The sequence below is a fragment of the Neophocaena asiaeorientalis genome, unplaced genomic scaffold (assembly GCF_003031525.2).
Source record: "Neophocaena asiaeorientalis asiaeorientalis breed wild unplaced genomic scaffold, Neophocaena_asiaeorientalis_V1.1 scaffold7, whole genome shotgun sequence".
Taxonomy (NCBI): domain Eukaryota; kingdom Metazoa; phylum Chordata; class Mammalia; order Artiodactyla; family Phocoenidae; genus Neophocaena; species Neophocaena asiaeorientalis.
In genome coordinates this window covers 14,103,155-14,122,732 of record NW_020185337.1, presented here as the reverse complement: position 1 = coordinate 14,122,732, position 19,578 = coordinate 14,103,155, and the positions used below count along the sequence as shown (strand labels likewise).

Here is a 19,578-nt window from a genome sequence, read left to right as displayed (position 1 = left end):
TGCTGCGGAGCGGCTGGGCCCATGAGCCATGGCCGCTGAGCCTGCGCGTCCAGAGCCTGTGCTCCACAACGGGAGAGGCCACAGCAGTGAGAGGCCCGCGTACCGAGAAAAATAAAAAATAAAAAAGTACACTGTTCTTACGGTTCAGAGTGTTCTGCATTTACGTGGAAAAGTGAAAGTCGATGAGGCTGATAGTTTTTAGTAAAATTATATCACTTGAATGAAAAAGTATTCTGTATTTGTATACTGAAAATATGTTGTGCATATGTAGTTAGTTACTCTAGTTTTGATAGAGTATCCAGCGTTCTCTTTGATTTTCTGCAAAATCAGGCTTTTTTGCTTTTGTTGTCCTTAAAATTGGAAATAGATTTTAAGCTGTTTGCAGCGACATTATTTGCACCATGGTATTTGTATATACGCATGTGTACAAACGTTGTTAATTGCTCTCTCACTGGCGGAGGTATTTTGCTCATTTTGGGTTATTGTTGACTTTGCCTATAACCCAGAAGAGCGGGGGAGGTAAGGAGGGAAATTTTACTAAGAAAATTCATTGTGTAAAATCTTAGCCCACGTAATTTTAACAGCTTACAAATTATTTTCAAGATTTCCTAAGCAACACTTTTTGGACAACGCATGTGGTAATTATATACGAGTCCTGTTGTTGTTAAAGGCTGAATGGCTCTTTGACTGTGTACTCCAGTAGATCGTGGTCTTGAACTGTTTCTCTGCTCAATTGGCAGTGTTTCTGAATTTAATATAAAACTGCTTTTTAAAAAATGGTCTCTCATTTAGTCTTTTCAGATGCAGACAGACTACTTCCATTAATATTTTACAAGTAGTGTAGATCATAAATAATTATTAAACATATATTTTAGACTGATGAGTAAATCATAACATTAACCATCATAAGATTTGGATGAGAAATTAGTATAAATATCTGTGGATTTTAGTTTATAATAAATAATCCAAAGTTTCTCTGATAGATTTCACAGTAAGATTTATTTTCATTTCATGTGTTCGTGTTACTTTCCTGATTTTGGTAATTGCATTACCATTTGGTAAGACAATGTCCTTGTTCTTAGGAAGTTCACTCTGAAGTGCTTATGGGTGGAGACATTATGTCTGTAACTTCAGATGATGCACAGAGTATACATACATATAAATAAATATGAATACAAACATGTACATATACATATCTTTATATATAGAGAGGGAGGTAGGCACACACATACATACTGAGAGAGCAAGAGAATTATAAAGTAAATATGATACAATTTTAAAAATGAAAACTCTCTAAAGGGCATACTGGAGTCCTTTATCCTTACAGGTTTTCTATAAGACTGAGATTATTTCAGAATAATTAAGACATATGTTCACACTGATGGTAAAAAAGAAACCTGTAATCTTTTTTAAAGGGTACTTTGACAACATGTATGAAAAACCTTAAAATATATATCCTTCAAACTAATAATTCTACTTCTTCAAATCTAGATTAAGAAAATAATCATTGACATGTGCAGTGATGTATGTGTAAGAATGTTCGTCACAGAATTTTATGTATCACAGCAAAGATGTATTGTAGCAAAATCTTTGCAATCTCCTAAATATACATCATCAGAAGACTGACTTTCTAATTAGGATGTGTCTGTATATGTACTGTGTAATCTTTGAAACTCATTTTGCAGAAAAATTTTTATTGTTTTGGAAAATGTTTACAATATTATAAATGAAAACAATCTAGTTACAAGGCAATTCTAATGGGTTTTTTTCCCAAATTTTTTATTTGTGGTGAAATATACATAACATAAAGTTTACCATCTTAATCCCTTTCAAGTGTACAGTTCAGTGATAATAAATATGTTTATAATGTTATACAGCCATAACCACCATCCATCTCTATAGCTCTGTTCATCTTGTAGAACTGAAATTCTTACCCATTAAATATTAACTTCCCCCATCTCTCCTCCCCACAACCCCTGGCAACTACCATTCTTCTTTTTGTCTTTCTCATTTTGACTTCTCTAAGTATCTCATATAAGTGGAGTGTTTGTCTTTTTGTGACTGGCTTGTTTCACTTAGCACAATGTCCTTAAGGTTCATTCATGTTGTAATATATGTCAGAATCTCTTTCCTTTTAAGGCTAAACCACGTCTTATGTATATACCACATTTTGCTTATCCATTCATATGTCAGTGGACACTTGGGTTTCTTCCATGTTTTAGCTGTTGTGAATAATACAGCTATGGGCATGGGTGTATACAATGCCTTTTTGTGAACCATTTTGTTCATGAACTTTTTTTGTTCATTGAAATGGTACTGGAAAGGCATACACTAAAATGTTGGCAGTAATTTTTGTAAATAGTGAGATGGTGGCAATTTTATTTTAGTTAGTTGGTGCTTTTCAGTTTTTCTTCAGGGAACGTATAATACTTTTGAATGAAAAAAAGAAATTTACATTTAGTGGGGTAAGGTCCCCAGCCAAAATGTTTAGGTAGCCGGACCATTAAAAGTATACAGCACAGTTGGAAAACATCTTGTTTGTAGGTAACCAAAGTCATAAATTACAATACCTTTTAACATTACATAGCAGTAATTACTCTTTCAAGGATGTACGGTGCCCTTAATAAGAACGGTGCTAGTTCTATTACTAGGTAAGTGCACCAGGTTTTCAGTCAGTTTCCTCAAAATACGTTCCAGAGACTCCCTGCATATAAATCACTTGGGATGGTTGTAAAAAAGAAAAAATATACTTTGAATAAAAATCTCTGGGGTTGAAGTCAGTAAATATGCATCTGTATAAAGCTCTCCAGGTTATTCTTATTTTTACAACATTTGAAAACTCATGCCGTAATATTATAAATCTTATTTGTCAGGAACTGGAGTTAAAACAGCGTGAATACTGTTTAATAATTTGTTCTTTAAAAGGATCACACAGTAATTCTTTGAGTGGAACATACCCATTCTTTTAAAATAGGATGCCGTTTATGAAAAATTAAGCTATGTATTTTTGAAGGGCATCTTTGTTTAAAGTAATGCAAATCACGTATTCTATTTATTTGGCAATATTTGAGGAATTCTGATCCTTTGTATCCATCATAGGATTACTTTGGTTTTTATGTACAATGAATATAGATTTGTTTTTTTTTTATCAAAATTCATGATATAGAGTGCTCCAGAAACCACATGAGAAAAATCTGTAAACCCATCAGCTGGATCTGAAATAAAGATGAACAACCTGCTTATATTTTAGGGGTATTGATCCATTTACATTTATTTATATCCTGTGCTTTTATCCTATGTCAAACCTGTTCCTTCCAGAGAAGAAGAAATGCATGCTGTTGAAGTGAGTGGCTAGATGAACAATGATTCATGTCACTCAGACTTATTTAATTTAGAGAGTATATATATATATATTTCTTGTCAATTAGCAGATTAAAAGGACCTCTTGAATCTTGCACATGGAGCAGCAAGCACTTTTAGGAAAGAGTTGCTTCCTAAATTTTAAATGAAAATAATCTCTGTATCATGGCTCTTTTTACTTTATTTTTAATTTCAGATTTTGTTGATGGACCTGTACACCACAAGGCCTTACTTATATCTGTGACTGTCTGTAGTTTGCTCCTGGTCCTTATCATTTTATTCTGTTACTTCAGGTAAGTTTCTAACATGTAGATGATGTAGAATTTTGAGTTTATAATATCATTCTCATACTCTTCTACCTGTTGACATTTTTTACCACAGCTTTCCTTGACCTAATTAGATCTTAGATTTCACTGATAATATCAGTTACTATTGATACATATTTGTCCTAATGAAGCTATTAATAGATACCTATCTCATTTCTACTTCAGATATCAAAACTACCCAGAAAAATTTTCATCCCTAGGAAATTTATGGTAGCTAGGAAATTCAGCAACTAGTTGCTACTGAGGTTTGACTCAAAGCAGAGAAATGACCATGGTGAACTTAGAATTGCTTTAGTAATTCCTTATTTTGTGAGCTAACAATATCCTCTTAGCACTGAAAGATTTTAAAGATAATTTATAGATCAATTATTAAAATAAAATATGTTCAGTTATTAAATTACAGTATGGTCATTACAAATTATTTTCAGTCACCTAAGAACTCATTTTCTACTTTGTGAAATATCAAGGACCTTTAAATTCTTATCATTGGCTTTTTGTAATAGTAATTTAGGTTACTTTTCTACAAGTAGGAGTTGATTCAAATAACATCATTTCTAATTGAAGGCGTAATTATTGATAAAAGTTTTTAAAGTTTCAGTTTATCTCATTTATCTATACATTGCCTTGGATGAGAAAATTGTAATGTGTTTTGTAAACCAAAAGTTTGCATCTGTAGTTGATCAGGGACCTTATAAGAAAAGATTTTAGGGAATGAATATTGGAACTGTATAGAAACACTAATGGAATGTAGCCTGATTGGATATATGCATTTGATAGGAATAGAGAAGAAAAATCATATGTGGTTGTGAGTGAGTAAAAACATGTAGTTTACTTTAAAATATAGGTTAGAAGAGTAATTACGATTTTGTGCTGGAAATCATAACTAAGGGTAATAAATACTGAGCATCTAATCTCGTATTATGTGCAAAGATAAGACCTGCTGTGGTTACTGTTTTATCTGCGTGTTTGCCACTATCATTGCAATCCAGTGTCTAACATAATCTTTCTTTGTGCATCTTCAGGTATAAAAGACAAGAAACCAGACCTCGGTACAGCATTGGATTAGAACAGGATGAAACTTACATTCCTCCTGGAGAATCCCTGAGAGACTTAATTGAGCAGTCTCAGAGCTCAGGAAGCGGATCAGGCCTCCCTCTGCTGGTATGAGAAGAACATACCTTGAATTTAAAGGAAATGTATTCTGAGAGGAAATGTCAATAACTGCTGGGTTTCATTTTACTGAAACAGATAGGGCAGTGGACAAAGAGAAAGCTCTCTGCAGTCAGTCAGACATCAGATCTCAGATACAGGGTTTCCTGATAACATTTTGACATATTGGGGGTGAGGTCATTGTTCTTTAATGTAAGTGTATGGTTGCAATCCAGACCCTCAGATGTTCTGATAAAGAGCAGATTAGAAAACATTCAGTATGGGACCATCTTCCCTCTGTTTTCAGTAAGGATAACATTACTGCACTTTGGCCTGGCTTTTGAAGGCAAAAGTATTACAACCAAATGGGATCTGAGTACTTCTACAAGAGAAGAAGGCTGCATCTCAGCTGGAGGGTTTATGTTTCAGGGTGAAGCCCTGGCTTTTCCATTCAGGAGAGTTTTAATTTTCTGATGGTCAACACTGCCAACTTGGAAGAAAATATATACTGAACCCAAGGCACTTGCTTTAATGAGAAAAGCATTTGGTTACTTTATGGACCATGCAAAAAGATTGTTGGGACTTGGAATGGAAATAACAATATTAATGAGAAACATTTTCCTTTATAAACTCTTAAGACTGATTTTCCTAATCTTTATTGTCTGGTTCTGACTTTGGATATCTTGTTTACTTGATTCTTTTGGTGACCTTTTATTTAGTACTAAAAGTAACTAAAAAAAAAATCTCAAGCCAAGAATTTATTTTATAACTCTTTTCATTTTTAACATCCAAAAAGCTGTATACATTTATAACTTGAAGAGTTTGGAGGTGAGTACACGTCTGTGAAGCCATCACCACAATCTAGGCCATGAACATATCCATCACCTCCAAAACTTTCCTCCTGCCCCATTCATTCATTTAGTATTATTATTATTATTATTTTATGATAAGAACACAACATAAGGGACTTCCCTGGTGGTACAGTGGTTAAGAATCCACCTGCCAATGCAGGGGACACGGGTTCGAGCCCTGGTCCGGGAAGATCCCACATGCCACGGAGCAACTAAGCCTGTGGCGTCACAACTACTGAGGCTGCGTTCTAGAGCCCATGCGCCACAACTACTGAAGCCCGTGTGCCTAGAGCCCATGCTCCGCAACAAGAGATGCCACCACAGTGAGAAGCCCAGGCACTGCAACAAAGAGTAGTCCCCGCTCGCCACAGGTAGAGAAAGCCCATGCAGCATCGAAGACCCAACGCAGCCAAAAAATAAAATTATTTTAAAAACCCCACACAACATAAGATCTAATCTCTTAGCTCTTAGCAAAATTTAAAAAATGCAATACACCCATAATAGAGGTGTTAGCTAACACTACTGTGATAATCATATCACAATATATAAATATATCAAATCAACACATTGTATACCTTAAACTTACAAAATGTTATATGTCAATTGTGTCTAACTAAAAATAAAGTTAGTGTCAGCTTTTAGCTCTGAACTAGGAAGAAGAGTATACAATACAGTATTGTTAACTGTAGATACTGTGCTGTACAGTAGATCTCTAGGACTTATTCATCTTGCATAACTGAAACTCTGTACTCTTCAACTAATACCTCCCCTGGAGGTGATAAACCAGACAGAAAACCACTTGTGAAGTAGTCACTATGACCAAACCAATGCTACTTAGGATGTAAGTTTTTTTTTTTTAAACTTACATGTAAAAGTTCTTATCAAATTGCTTGCCTTTTCATTCTTAGAATTTAACTCATATATAGCAAATATCATTCTTATATTTAAAAATGTTTTATTACACTTCTTTTTCAAGTATGGATATTAAAATCCCTTTTGATATTAATCAATCAGATACGCTGTTAGAATTGAAGACTACCTGTTTTCCTCCTTCTAGACCTTTTTTTTTTTTTTTTTGGTGCGGTACGCGGGCCTCTCACCGCTGCGGCCTCTCCCACTGCAGAGCACAGGCTTCAGTCGCGCAGGCTCAGCGGCCATGGCTCACGGGCCCAGCCGCTCCGCGGCATGTGGGATCCTCCCGGACCGGGGCACGAACCCGCGTCCCCTGCATCGGCAGGCGGACTCTCAACCACTGCGTCACCAGGGAAGCCCCCTATTAACTCTTTTACTTTCCTGGATAACACATTCTAATATCTAGTAGTGGTTATGGATCTTCTTTCTTAGCTTGGTGAGCACGACATCTCTCTCCTCCCACCTCTTCCCCACCTGCTTCTTGAGCTCTAGCATCAGCCTTGAGTAATTGTTTCGAAAATACAACGTGTTTTTAAAATCCATGTCTTTGCAAATGTAATGTCTTTCTGGAGAGTTCCTCAGACTATGGCTCAAGGCTTACCCCATGTTTTATCTCTGTGACAGATTAGCCCAGACTGAGCCAGTCTGTTTAACTTCTGTCTTAACAGTTTGCTTATTGTACCAGTGTAGCAGTTTAAAATAACATTGTAATTGGTGTTAGTGTACCTGTGTCTTTAGGTAGACTCTCATCTCTTTGGGGTGGAGACTACATTTTTTCACTTTGTATCCTTAGTAGCATACCTGAGTGATTAAAGAGGCTGCTCAATAATTTGTTTTTTCCACTCCAACTTTTAGTATCTGTGAAAACTATAATATCTTACTTCTGTAATCTAGACACCAAAAAAAACCAGCATTTGACTATTAACTGGTCCAGTCCTGGCCGGACTCTCATTTAATCCTCATAGCAGCTGTGAGGTAGTACTAGAAATGTAGCCCTGTATCACACAGCAGGGGCATAGGCCCCTGACTTGGGCCAACTGGTTAATATGTGGAGAAGCCAGGATTCAAACCCAGATGATCTGCCTCTAGAATCTGTGCTCTTCATGTTTGTGAACCAAATATTAAATAAAACAAAGAATTGTGTTTGATAGCAACAGGATGGGAAGAAGGATCCTGTCAAACTCAGTTTAGTGAGGGGAAATTCTCAGTATTACAGATTTAAGATCCTGTTTTAAGATAAACAATGCAGAAATGCACAATAGTCTCTCTGCATATTAATTCCGATTTGTGGTTTATTTCATTAACGTAAAGGGAAAGTTCATGCCATGTGTATAAACACATACTTGGACCTAATATTTGCCAAGTGACTTTGTATATAAATCCTTTAAGGGAGGAATATCATAGGGTGGTTGTAAGAATTAAGATAGTTTGCCTGCTATATATATATATATATGATAAATAAATATACATATACAGATATATAAACAAATATACATATACATAAATAAACATACACATACATACATACATAAATATACATATATAAATAAATATACATATATATAAATAAATATACATATATATAAATATACACATACATATATATAAATAAATATACATATATATAAATAAATATACACATACATATATAAATAAATATATATATAAACATGCCTGGCACATTTAATACATACATAGTATGCGCTCAGTAAATAGTAACACTATTATTATTTATTTATACCCTATTTATCTGACGTTGTAAAGGAACAAAAGGTGAAGTAAATTGTCTAACTGAACATCAAACCTCTTAGTTGAGGAATCTTTCGTGAAAAATATTTCCAATATGTATCATTAACTCAGCCTTACTAAGCAAAGTATTTTAAACAGTATATTTGTGTGTAGGGGTGTGTGTTTTGTTAATTCAGGAACATGTAGAGAGCACAGAGCATTACTTACAACTACATGGTTTTTAGTGTCCATCGTGTACACGGGCTTAACCGTTAGACACTATCAGATAGCTGATCACTAGATAAGAGGACATTTCTGAAATAGTGATAACTCCTTATAATCCTTATACAGCTAATTGTACCCATTTTGCATGAAATAATTCTTCTCTTTTTGGAATCACAATTATAGTGATTATTTTTTATTTATACAATCTAACTTTCAAAATTGATATCTAAGAATGTAATACAGAAGGAAATTTTAAGTACAGAAAGACCTGAAACATTAACTAAATGAAATAAAAACTCAAATAACATAGTTAAAACATTTTTCAAATTATATTTTCAGGTCCATAGATGTTATAATAAATCTCAAAATATATTTTAAATTTCTGAATATAATTTAGTGAGACTTTTTATCTTTGAGATAAGTTGTTCCTATTCTTGCGAGCATTGCCAATTCCAACTTTGCTTTCATTCAATTAATTATATGTGTTATCATTAGAAAAGAAGTGGATATAAAGCTGTTTGTTAGGAAATGTTCTGTAGATTTACGTAAGTACTGCTTTGTAACATCTATAAATTAGTAATATTTCTTTAATAACTGTAGGAAGTCTCCTCAAGTCAATAATTTAACTACTTACGGATTTGGCTCTCAACTGCTTAGTGCCCTTGACGCTTCTGTTCCCTTATTTAGGAATGGAAATGTGCTGAAGGTTTCCTCACAGAGCCTTTCTGACTCCTAAAGGGAGGAAGGCTGCTCTTCATACATACTTCCTCATTTCCTTCAGGCTGAGTGGCTAAATGGCATGTCAGTAATGCTTTTATTTTTTAATTCTTCTTTCACAGGAAAAGAAAAAAGGACTTTATCTTGTCCCCAAAAGCTTTCAGTCTGATATTAGTGCTGGTAATGGTTCTGGCAATGGATAGCATTACCTCTTGAATTGATAAAATCGTCCATTATGCAAAAACAGAGCACATCCCAGCTGATAGACATCTGTGGTAGGCAGAATACTGCCCACCCCCCACAAATGTCCATGTCCTAATCCCTAGAATCTCTTATTTTACTTGGTAAAGGGGAACGAAGGTTGCTCATCAGCTGTCCTTGAAGTGAGATTATTCTGGATTATCTAGGTGGACTCAGTATAATTACATGGCCCTTAAAAGTGCAAATACAGAAAGAAACACTTTGGGTTTACTTGATGCAAAGCATGTCTCTGCAAAGAGTACATCCCAATTTTCTGACCAGGTCTTATGAGAGTTCTATGTTAGATTCTTTATATAGATCTCCCAAATTATGTAAATGGTCACCAATACTTAGCCCCTTCAGTCATGGAGTTCTTAAAACATTTAAGCAGAGGTAGAATGAAGATCATGTGTAAAGAGACTTACAACCTTTATGCCGTTTAGCTCTCCTATTTTCCTTCTCTTTGTCTCTGCTGCACTCTATAATTCTTCAGAGCTCCCTCACAGTTTAACTTTCTCCCCAGCTCTAATCGGCTGTTTTACGTCTCCATTTTACATTTCTTGTTATGACAACTCTTCCACCTCAAAGTATAATTTTCAGTAATTTCTTACTGCTTCCTTATATTTCATTCTGTCTCCTATTTCTTCACACATCTCATGTACTGTTCTTGGCATTTTGTATCTGAAAATTCCAGTATCTGTAAATCTGAAGGGGTTAAATCTGCTTGGGTTGTTTCTCCTGCCTCTCATTTGCAGTGGCTGTTTCCTTTTGTTTTAAGGCGTTTTACTCTGTAGGATCTTCTCTTTCTCTTTCCTTTCTTTCTCTCCTTCCATTTTCTTCTCTTCCTTCCCTCCTTCTCCCCCCAACCCCACCTTGGGGATTTCCTTTATTTCCTTGTGAGCCCAACAATGCGTTATCAGTGTTTTGTTTCTTATATTTTATCCACGATCAAAGTTGTATGGTGGCAAGAGCTCCTTTAGAGCATCTAGTATCTCACCATAGTGGTGGAGTGAAACGTATTCTGCAAATGATTTCCTCAAGAGACGATTTGTATTTGCTTTTGCCGGGAGCCATGGTGATGGTGTGCTACCAACCTAGGGCAAATTTGGTACCATTCAGTGGTTCCGGCTTAATGCTAAAGCCCAGGGTTCAGTTTCTCTAATTTTAAAGGGGTCAAAGTTCATATTCTAGATCTCAGTGCTGGTATTATTCTTTGTGCAGACAACAACCTGGCTTTTGAATATGCTGCTGAATGCTTATCTATCCCTGCTCTGGTCTTAGCTCTGTCCTTCCTCTTTTCCTCCCTCCCTCCATTCCTCCCTGCTCAGAGATTCCCTTTATTTCTATGTGTGCCCAACAGTGCATTACATTTTTCTTTGGTTGTATTTTATCCAAACATATAGTGACATGACTCCCTTCAGAGTATCTAGTATCCCACTATAGTGGTAGAAGTGAAAAGTATTCTATTCTGCCAATTACTGTGAACCCATTCAGGTTTTTTCTCTGTGAAAATAATAATAGGTAGAATAAAATACTTAATAATTTGGAAGCAATACTTCAAACACTCAAAATCCACATTCAATTTCAAATACATTTAAAAGAGGACAGCGTAAATTAATAAATAAATGCAAATAAGTTGTCTCTGTAAAGAAAAACTACTGGCTAAATATATTTTACATGTGTTTCTTCTCCAGAGGGAAAAAAAAAAAAGATTAAACAAATCTGTTGTGCTGTGAATACACTAACAATGTGTTTTGGGATTTAACAGGTCCAGAGGACTATAGCTAAGCAGATTCAGATGGTGAAACAGATTGGAAAAGGGCGCTATGGGGAAGTTTGGATGGGAAAGTGGCGTGGCGAAAAGGTAGCTGTGAAAGTGTTCTTCACCACAGAGGAAGCCAGCTGGTTCCGAGAGACAGAAATATATCAGACAGTGTTGATGAGGCATGAAAACATTTTGGGTGAGTAGAAGTCTGTATAGCAATGTTCAGGGTTTCCTAGCTTTCCTCTCTTTTTCTGTTAACGTCTGCATATTAACTCATCTGTGTAGACCTGTTATGAAGTATATAGACATTTTCTTCTTGGCATGAGCCCAAGAACGTCATACGCTTCTAATGGGAGACCTCGCAGTAGGAATGACTAAGGCACTTCTATGAATGAACGGTGGGTTGGAAATGGAACATGTTCAAAAAGTTTTTTCTTCCGGGACAGGAAATGCAAAACCAGAATTTCTTAAGGTTTCTTAGGGATTTGAAGGAACACATTTTTGCCTAAGTGCTGTGAAAAGTTATGGGAATTTTATCTGCAAGGTTTATTTATGTCCAGAGTTTATATTGATAATTGATTTCCTTTTTATTTTCTCAAGTTAGAAATGATCTAGCTGGATCATTCAAGTAGAAAGAGTATAAGCTAATCATGGAGTGTGTGCCTGTTTTGTAAACAGTGTCTTATGTGTAACTCTAATACCAGGAACTATTTACTGTTAACTTCAAGATCATTTAAATATCAACTGCTGATTAGAAAGGGATCCTGTTTTCAGATACAAACTCTTAGTGTTTCTCCACTCCTGCTGTTCTGATGGCCTCTGATTGGTATTAGTGATTTAATACTGTCATAGGCACAATCAGAAAACTGAATGAAATGCCAAACAAAAGACACCTGTGACAAAGAGTGATAGTTGAAAAAATTAATTATTCTGATATTATTCAGGAAACACATAGCACCAACCCTTTTTGTCTTTTTTCCTTGTAGGGTTCATTGCTGCAGATATCAAAGGAACGGGGTCCTGGACCCAGTTGTACCTAATCACAGATTATCACGAAAATGGTTCCCTCTATGATTACCTGAAGTCCACCACCCTAGATACTAAATCGATGCTGAAGTTAGCCTATTCTTCTGTCAGTGGCCTATGTCACTTACACACCGAAATCTTTAGTACTCAAGGCAAACCAGCAATTGCCCATCGAGATCTGAAAAGTAAGAACATCCTGGTGAAGAAAAATGGAACTTGCTGTATAGCCGATCTGGGCTTGGCTGTTAAGTTTATTAGGTTAGTATCAAATGTGAACGACAAATACACGTTTTACGGTTCTTTTCTATCACTTTTTACAGATGATACATTTTGTAGCTCAGGGCTTTTAGGATATTTAGTGGAGGAGAAATTTTATTAATTTTGACTTTTCTGTGGAGGGAAGAAGAAGAAGAAGAAGAAACAGTGTTTGGGTCAGTCTTCCTGTTTCTAAGCTCATCAGTGACCTGACTTCAAGACAGTGTTCACAGAGGTTTGAGCTGTCATGAAGCTATTTAGAAAAGAGGTAGCTCATGTCCGGGATTGTGTGGTCAGAATTCTGCATAACATTTGTAAGTAGGGAAAGGTTTCAGGAAAGAGCTCCAGATTATATAGTGATAGAGGTGATTTTTATATGATATAAGAAAGATAACTTGCATAGATATTCTATGAGAAATGGTAAAAACTAATAAGCGGGGCTTCCCTGGTGGCGCAGTGGTTGAGAGTCTGCCTGCCAATGCAGGGGACGTGGGTTCGTGCCGCAGTCTGGGAAGATCCCACATGCCGTGGGCGAGAGGCCACAACAGTGAGAGGCCCGCGTACTGCAAAAAAAAAAAAAAAAAAAAAAAAAAACTAATAAGCAACACACTGCCAGGGTTCAGCACTATTTTACAACAGCTTCTGTGGGATGGGGAGGAAAGCCCCATGGTTGAGGCTCTATTTTGCTTACCTTTGCTCTATTCATAGCAGCTCCTTTGATCTTGTAGATGATGTAATTAGAAGAAATGCTGCTTCTGCTTTGAAAACAAAACGAGTTTGCAAACCACAAGAATAGAGGGATCATCATATACCTACCTTTTTAAAATGTCAGTTTAGACTTAGCCTTTATTAAATTGTTGGACCCTCTTATGGCTTTCTTTCCCAAAAGACTCTAGAATATAGAGAAGGGTTCAAAGGAAACGCCATGGCAAAGAATAAAACTCACGAGAAAGGGCTAATGGATTGGTATTTTCACCCAGAATTGAAGACTGAGGAGTGATAAAAATAATAGGTCCCAACTATATGAAGGTCTTCACCATTTAGAGGATGGCAAATGGAAGTTCTCAGTCTTTAAATGCAAAGCAGGCGGAAATGCTTCAGGCTGTAGATTTAAGTTAGAAATATGAATTGCCTGCCAATAAAGATCATTAAATTCTCTCTCTTCTGAATTATTTTTTTCTGACCTTTATCAAGTCTCCTCTACCAAAAGAATTTCCCATGATGCTTCTCAAATTACCAGCCTTTCTCCTTTCCTCCCTTGTTCAATTTCTCAGGAGTTCCAAAGAGTAATCTACTTTCACAATCTAGTACTTCATGATATTTTATAATTTGGCTTCTGCTCTGTTTTCTCCCGAAGCTCCTTTACCGAGGGACAGCATTGGTTTTGTCACCAGAAGCCTTTCTTCCTGTCATCGCACTCCCCGCAGTACCCATACCTTTCTTCCTCCTGTGTTCCTGATGGACCTTTATTCCAGCTTCTCCTCCTTTCTCTCTATGGGTTCTGCTCTCTGTCTGTTTCTTGAATATTTTCCCACTTCTCGATTTCCTGCTGCAGATGCTTTTCCTCCCTAGTTCCCAGTTTTGATCAATCCATTCTAAAATGTGAGGCACCTGGCATTTCCTTTGTTCCCTAAGTTTGTGATTTGCTCAGTTGCATGAATTCTGTGTCCGTGATATTCTCACTGGAACGGGGCCAGTTTGGGTCCTCCCTACCATTTTTCTAGATTCTGGAGTAAAACATTTTGTAGTTATTTCCGCTTTCCAATTATTTTCTGCATGCTGCTGCCAGATTTATCTTCCTGAATCATAATTTTGGACATCATCATGATTTCATAGTTTCCTATGGCTCTGGGTTAAAATGTAGTTTCTGTTCTGAACACTTTATACTTTCTCACACCTTCAAGTGTTTTTAACATACTTTTATATTATTCTGAATACCCAACATCCCCTCTTCTATTTCAATAACTACTGCTTATCTTCAGTTTCTTCCTTTGGGACCCCTGTTATTCTTCCCTTACAAGCCTGATTTTCAGTGACTTTTCTCATACCCTTCTATGTGACCCTGGCATGCTGTCATGACGTTTCTCACACTATTTTATGGTCATCATCGGCTGCTTATGTGTCATTCCTAGTGGAGACTAAGTTCCTTGGAGGTAGATACCGTGTTTTTCTCAAATTAACGTGCCTTGTGCCTTTCCTTGGTGCCCATTACCTAGGGGTTGCTTCAGAATTTTGTATAAAGGATAAATGAATGATTCCATATGGACTATAGAATGAAGGGAAAAAGCATTTTTTTCGTAGCTCCAGAGATCTAGCGTGCTCCGGATTAAATCTGCCTTTCTAGTTTTATAGCGCACAGACTCTCCAATTTGTATGCCTTCTTTTGAAAACTGAAGCTATTTGTGTTTTCTCCATATATACTCCATGTTTGCTACTGCCTTGCTTTTGACTGAACAGCATCTAGCTTGGAATGCCCTTGCTTCTCCCTGTAATGTAATCCAGTCTCAGAGTTGCGTTTATGTCACTTTACTCATCCCCCAGGTAGGAATAATGACATCATCTATTCTACTCCTGTAGTAATTTCCTGGCCCTTGTCTGCCTGATATTATAATGATTTTAGTACATGCCTCGTCTTGCCCTCCTAGTCCTTGGGCATCTTGAGAGCAGGATCTATGCCACATTAATTAACGTACTTCCCATTTGACATGACATGGTGAGTTACCCATTATAGGTATTCCAGCATTGTTTTGAATCAATAAATGTTGGCAATATCAAAGTAATTAAGAGCTCATCTTCTTTACAGACCCAAAAACAAACAAGGAAAGTGAGTATCTGTTATATTTCTGAAACTTTGTTCTGCTTAATGTAACAGGAATGAACTAAATGAACTCTCAAGTTTCATGCAAACCCTGATTTAGGAAGTGGAAGGAAGTGCTTTAAGAAATAAATCAGAGATTTGTTTGGCGTACATTGACTAATTCATCAAGAGAGGAAGGCTATGAGGATACTGCCTCAGATGTATACCTGCACCTGTTGGGTGCACAGACCTCATATGGCTGAAGAGCAGCTGTGGGACCAGTTGCAATCCTGGGCCTCAGGTTCCTCTACATTAAATGGAGGTTGCATTTGATAATTTGAGGTCCTTTTCCTGTTTTTATTTTATATGTTTCAACAGAACTTTGGTCTTCTCATCTTTTGAGCCTCACTTTTAAACCTTGCTATATACGTTTCTTTGGTTTTCACCCTTTTCCTGACTTTCCTGTTTTGGGGTGTGGTGCATGTGCTCACACAGATATTTACAGCATTTTATAATAAGTGGGGTCAAAGCTAACCCAGTGTTGAGTTCTCAGACTTCATATGTGAACTTCCTGTGAGAACTTAATCTTTACCCTGGTCTCTGTGGTAAGTGTTCTCTCAGGCTTTTAAATCGTTTCTGGGAGGTTCCCAGGGAAGGTGAGAGCCACAGAGAAAGCAGACTGTGCATTAGAAATTTCCTGCTCATTTAATTTGTTTTTATGCCGTATTGGTTTCTTCATGCATGCTCTTGTAAATGATGTAAGTGCTGATGCATTTCCTGCCCACAGAAGTTTAATCCGGGCGATGCCGTGGCAGACATTACCGTTACCCCAAATCTCTCTTGGGAGGAGAAAACAAAGACGTGTGAAATCCCTTGAAGGAACTTACAGAGCTTTTCACTTTTCCCTCTGGAGGCTCAAGCAACCCTTCTGGTACTTCAGTGACAGAATGATATATTTTCTTAGGGGGGAAATAAATCCTGGCTTAGGGCCTCTCAGGTATTAAATTTTAAATAGAAAACCTACAATGAAGACTGGGCTGTAACACACATCTCCCAGTTGATGATTCTCGAATTGTCCAAGTGCAGAGGACAAGAGGATACTGAATGTCCTCAGTCTTTCAATGTCATTATTTTTACCACTGCTTCTGGTTTGTATACTTAGTGGTTTTTTTAAAAAAGTAACATGGTTAAATCACTGGCCAGAGTCATAGACCAAGCAGTAGTGGCAGAGTCCGCACTCCCAGTCAGGGTTTCTGCCAGCTTATCTATCTTCTGTTGAAGGGTTCTTATGTCAGGGTTCTGTTTCTAAGAAACCCTGAGATTTCTCAATATTTAATCATAGGAGTAATGAGTTCTGTTGCAAATTGCTGTAGAAAACATCTGACCGGGCGGAGCTCAGTTCAGCAAATCAGTTCCATGGTTATTTGCAAGATACTTCAGGAAACACAAAGGATGTGAACAGCCCCTTCTTCTAAAGGCTCATGAGAATACTTCATGCTCTGGGAGGTCATCTTTGTCTCTCTGAGAGATAATTCAGTATTCTCTGTTATGTTTCATGTGTAGTTAACTTCAAACATCAGTTGTGAGCCATAAGCAAACCAATGGCCTCCTTCACGCCTTCTGCCTCCTGCCCTTTTTTTTTTTTTTTTTTTTTTGCAGTACACGGGCCTCTCACTGTCGTGGCCTCTCCCGTTGCAGAGCACAGGCTCCGGATGCACAGGCTCAGCGGCCATGGCTCACGGGCCCAGCCGCTCCTCGGCATGTGGGATCTTCCCGGACCGGGGCACGAACCCGTGTCCCCTGCATTGGCAGGCGGACTCTCAACCACTGCGCCACCAGGGAAGCCCCCTCCTGCCCTGTTTTCATTGTTCTTTAAAGTTCAGTTCATATTTTTTAAAAAGCTTTTTATATTATTAAAGGTGTATGATGTTTGCTTCTCCTCTTTCTCTATTACCTTTTTATCTCCCTTCTCCCTCTCTCCCTCTCTCCCTGTGTAAGGCATCAACAACGTCCAGCAGAAGACCACCCACACGTGCCCAAAGGCTCAGTGAGGTAGAGCCACCTTGCTGGAGCTAACAGCTTGATTCCCCAGCTGGCCTCTGGCCACAGTGGGCTCTGCCTGTGATTCCATGAAACTCCCCCTTCAGTTGATGGGACGTGGGGAGTGTGTACCGTGCTGACACATGCTGTGGCTTTTTCCTCTGTGTAACACTTCTTGCAAGAATTCCTGCTATGGATTTATAATTAGAAGCTTAATTAGCATAAAAATATTCAATATAAAGTAAGGTTAAGACGGATACTATATTTTTAAATATCCCCTTTATTTCCTGCCACCAAACTAATAATCTTCTTCCTGCCCTTCTTCCAGCACATGATAGCCAAGAGTGTAGGGCACACCCTGCTCCACTGGATTGTATGGGCGCTCAGATTCATTCTCCGGTCCCCTCAGGATCCTGGTGGGAGACCCCGCTTTCAGCCTTCTGCACCCGCAGGAGCTCTTTGATTCTTTCCCTCAGTTACGCTAATGCCTGCAGTGCACACGCCGCTGTAGGCACCAGTGCTGGACCGAGGGGGGGACACTACAGGCAGCCGCCTGCATACGAGCAGTAAGTTTTAGACAGTAAAACCAATTAACATTATCACCATGTGCAAAGTTCTAAACGGTGTCAGTGATAAAGTGACATCTTCAGTAGCGTGCATTTCTTCTACTGTCTTCTCCTTAGTATGCCCCTCCCTTGCACCTTCAGAAGAGAAGAGGAAAATCTTAGTTTTGTATCTTTTTCTTTTCTCTCTCTCTCTCTCTCTGTCTCTCGGTCTCTCGGTCTCTCTGTCTCTCTGTCTCTCTCTCTCTCTCTCTCTCTCACACACACACACACACACACACACACACACACACAGTATCAAAGTCATCTTTGCTTTACTTCCCCATTTGGAGCTGTTGTTGCCTTAGGATCTCTCACTTACTTGGTGGCGCCAGGTGAGAGGAGCCACTCAAAGTGTGCGTCCGTGTAGGGGGCCCTTTGTCATCAGTGTGGACCTCTTCCTTCACCATGCTGGCTTTTTTTTTAATCTTGCCACTGTCAGTCAAGTGACGTTGGTCAGAAATAGGAACTTGGTTGTCAAGCCTCTTTATGGAACTCCAGCTGAGGGCACCCTAGGTTTTGAGATTCATATAAAATTAGGCTTTATTGTCCCTATTCCTCCCTAGTGCAGCAGGGAACTCCGTGTCATTCACAGCGCATCTGTGGATCCTAAGGAGCTTGTTTCCCTCTTTGTCACGTCAGCCTTACACCTCTGATACATGTTGTACCTCTTCTACATGATGTAGCTGCTGATTCTTTTCTTCTCCAAACACTGTCAGCTCAAGATTGAACACATCTTTACTGGGGTGTGTTGTAGGGTATTGCATGAAATTTAGTTATGAAAATTCACACTACCAGAACATTTCTCCCTTTTTTTTTTTCCTATAGGACCTTAGTGTCTTGTCATAACCCTGGGCCTGGGAGAGAACCCCTCTTCTCTCCAGGTGGCTTGCCCCTTACCCCCAACCTCCCAAGTTACCCATCTTTCCTTCCTTCCTCCCTCCCTCCCTCCCTCCTTTCCTTACTTCCCTCTATTTATTTATTTATTTATTTATTTATTTACATCTTTATTGGAGTGTAATTGCATTACAATGCTGTGTTAGTTTCTGCTGTATCACACAGTGAATCAGCTGCACATATACATATATCCCCATATCTTCTCCCTCTTGCATCTCCCTCCCACCCTTCATATCCCACCCCTCTAAGTGGTCACAGAGTACCGAGCTGATCCACGTGTGCTATGCGGCTGCCTCCACTAGCTATCTATTTTACATTTGGTAGTGTATATAAGTCCATGCCACTCTCTCACTCCGTCCCATCCCCGTGTCCTCAAGTGCATTCTCTACGTCTGCGTATTTATTGCTGTCCTGCCCCTAGGTTCATCAGAACCGTATTTTTTTTGATTCCATATATATGTGTTAGCATGTGGTATTTGTTTTTCTCTTTCTGACTTACTTCACTCTGTATGACAGACTCTGGGTCCATCCACCTCACTACAAATAACTCAATTTCGTTTCTTTTTATCACTGAGTAATAGTCCGTTGTATATATTTGCCACATCTTCTTTATCCATTCATATGTCGAGGAGACTTAGGTTGCTTCCATGTCCTGGCTATTGTAAATAGAGCTGCAATGAACATTTTAG

General features: G+C 38.0%; 1 protein-coding gene across 6 annotated transcripts in view; it reads left to right on the top strand.

The window, feature by feature from the left end:
- BMPR1B (bone morphogenetic protein receptor type 1B) overlaps positions 1-19,578 on the top strand; it is a 221,796-nt gene that overhangs the window by 181,822 nt on the left and 20,396 nt on the right. For all 6 annotated transcript variants that reach the window (XM_024736109.1, XM_024736110.1, XM_024736111.1 and 3 more), the window contains 4 exons: positions 3,557-3,653; positions 4,709-4,847; positions 11,277-11,469; positions 12,260-12,557. In XM_024736109.1, the coding sequence (XP_024591877.1) occupies positions 3,557-3,653; positions 4,709-4,847; positions 11,277-11,469; positions 12,260-12,557 (727 nt within the window). The remainder of the gene's footprint in view (positions 1-3,556; positions 3,654-4,708; positions 4,848-11,276; positions 11,470-12,259; positions 12,558-19,578) is intronic.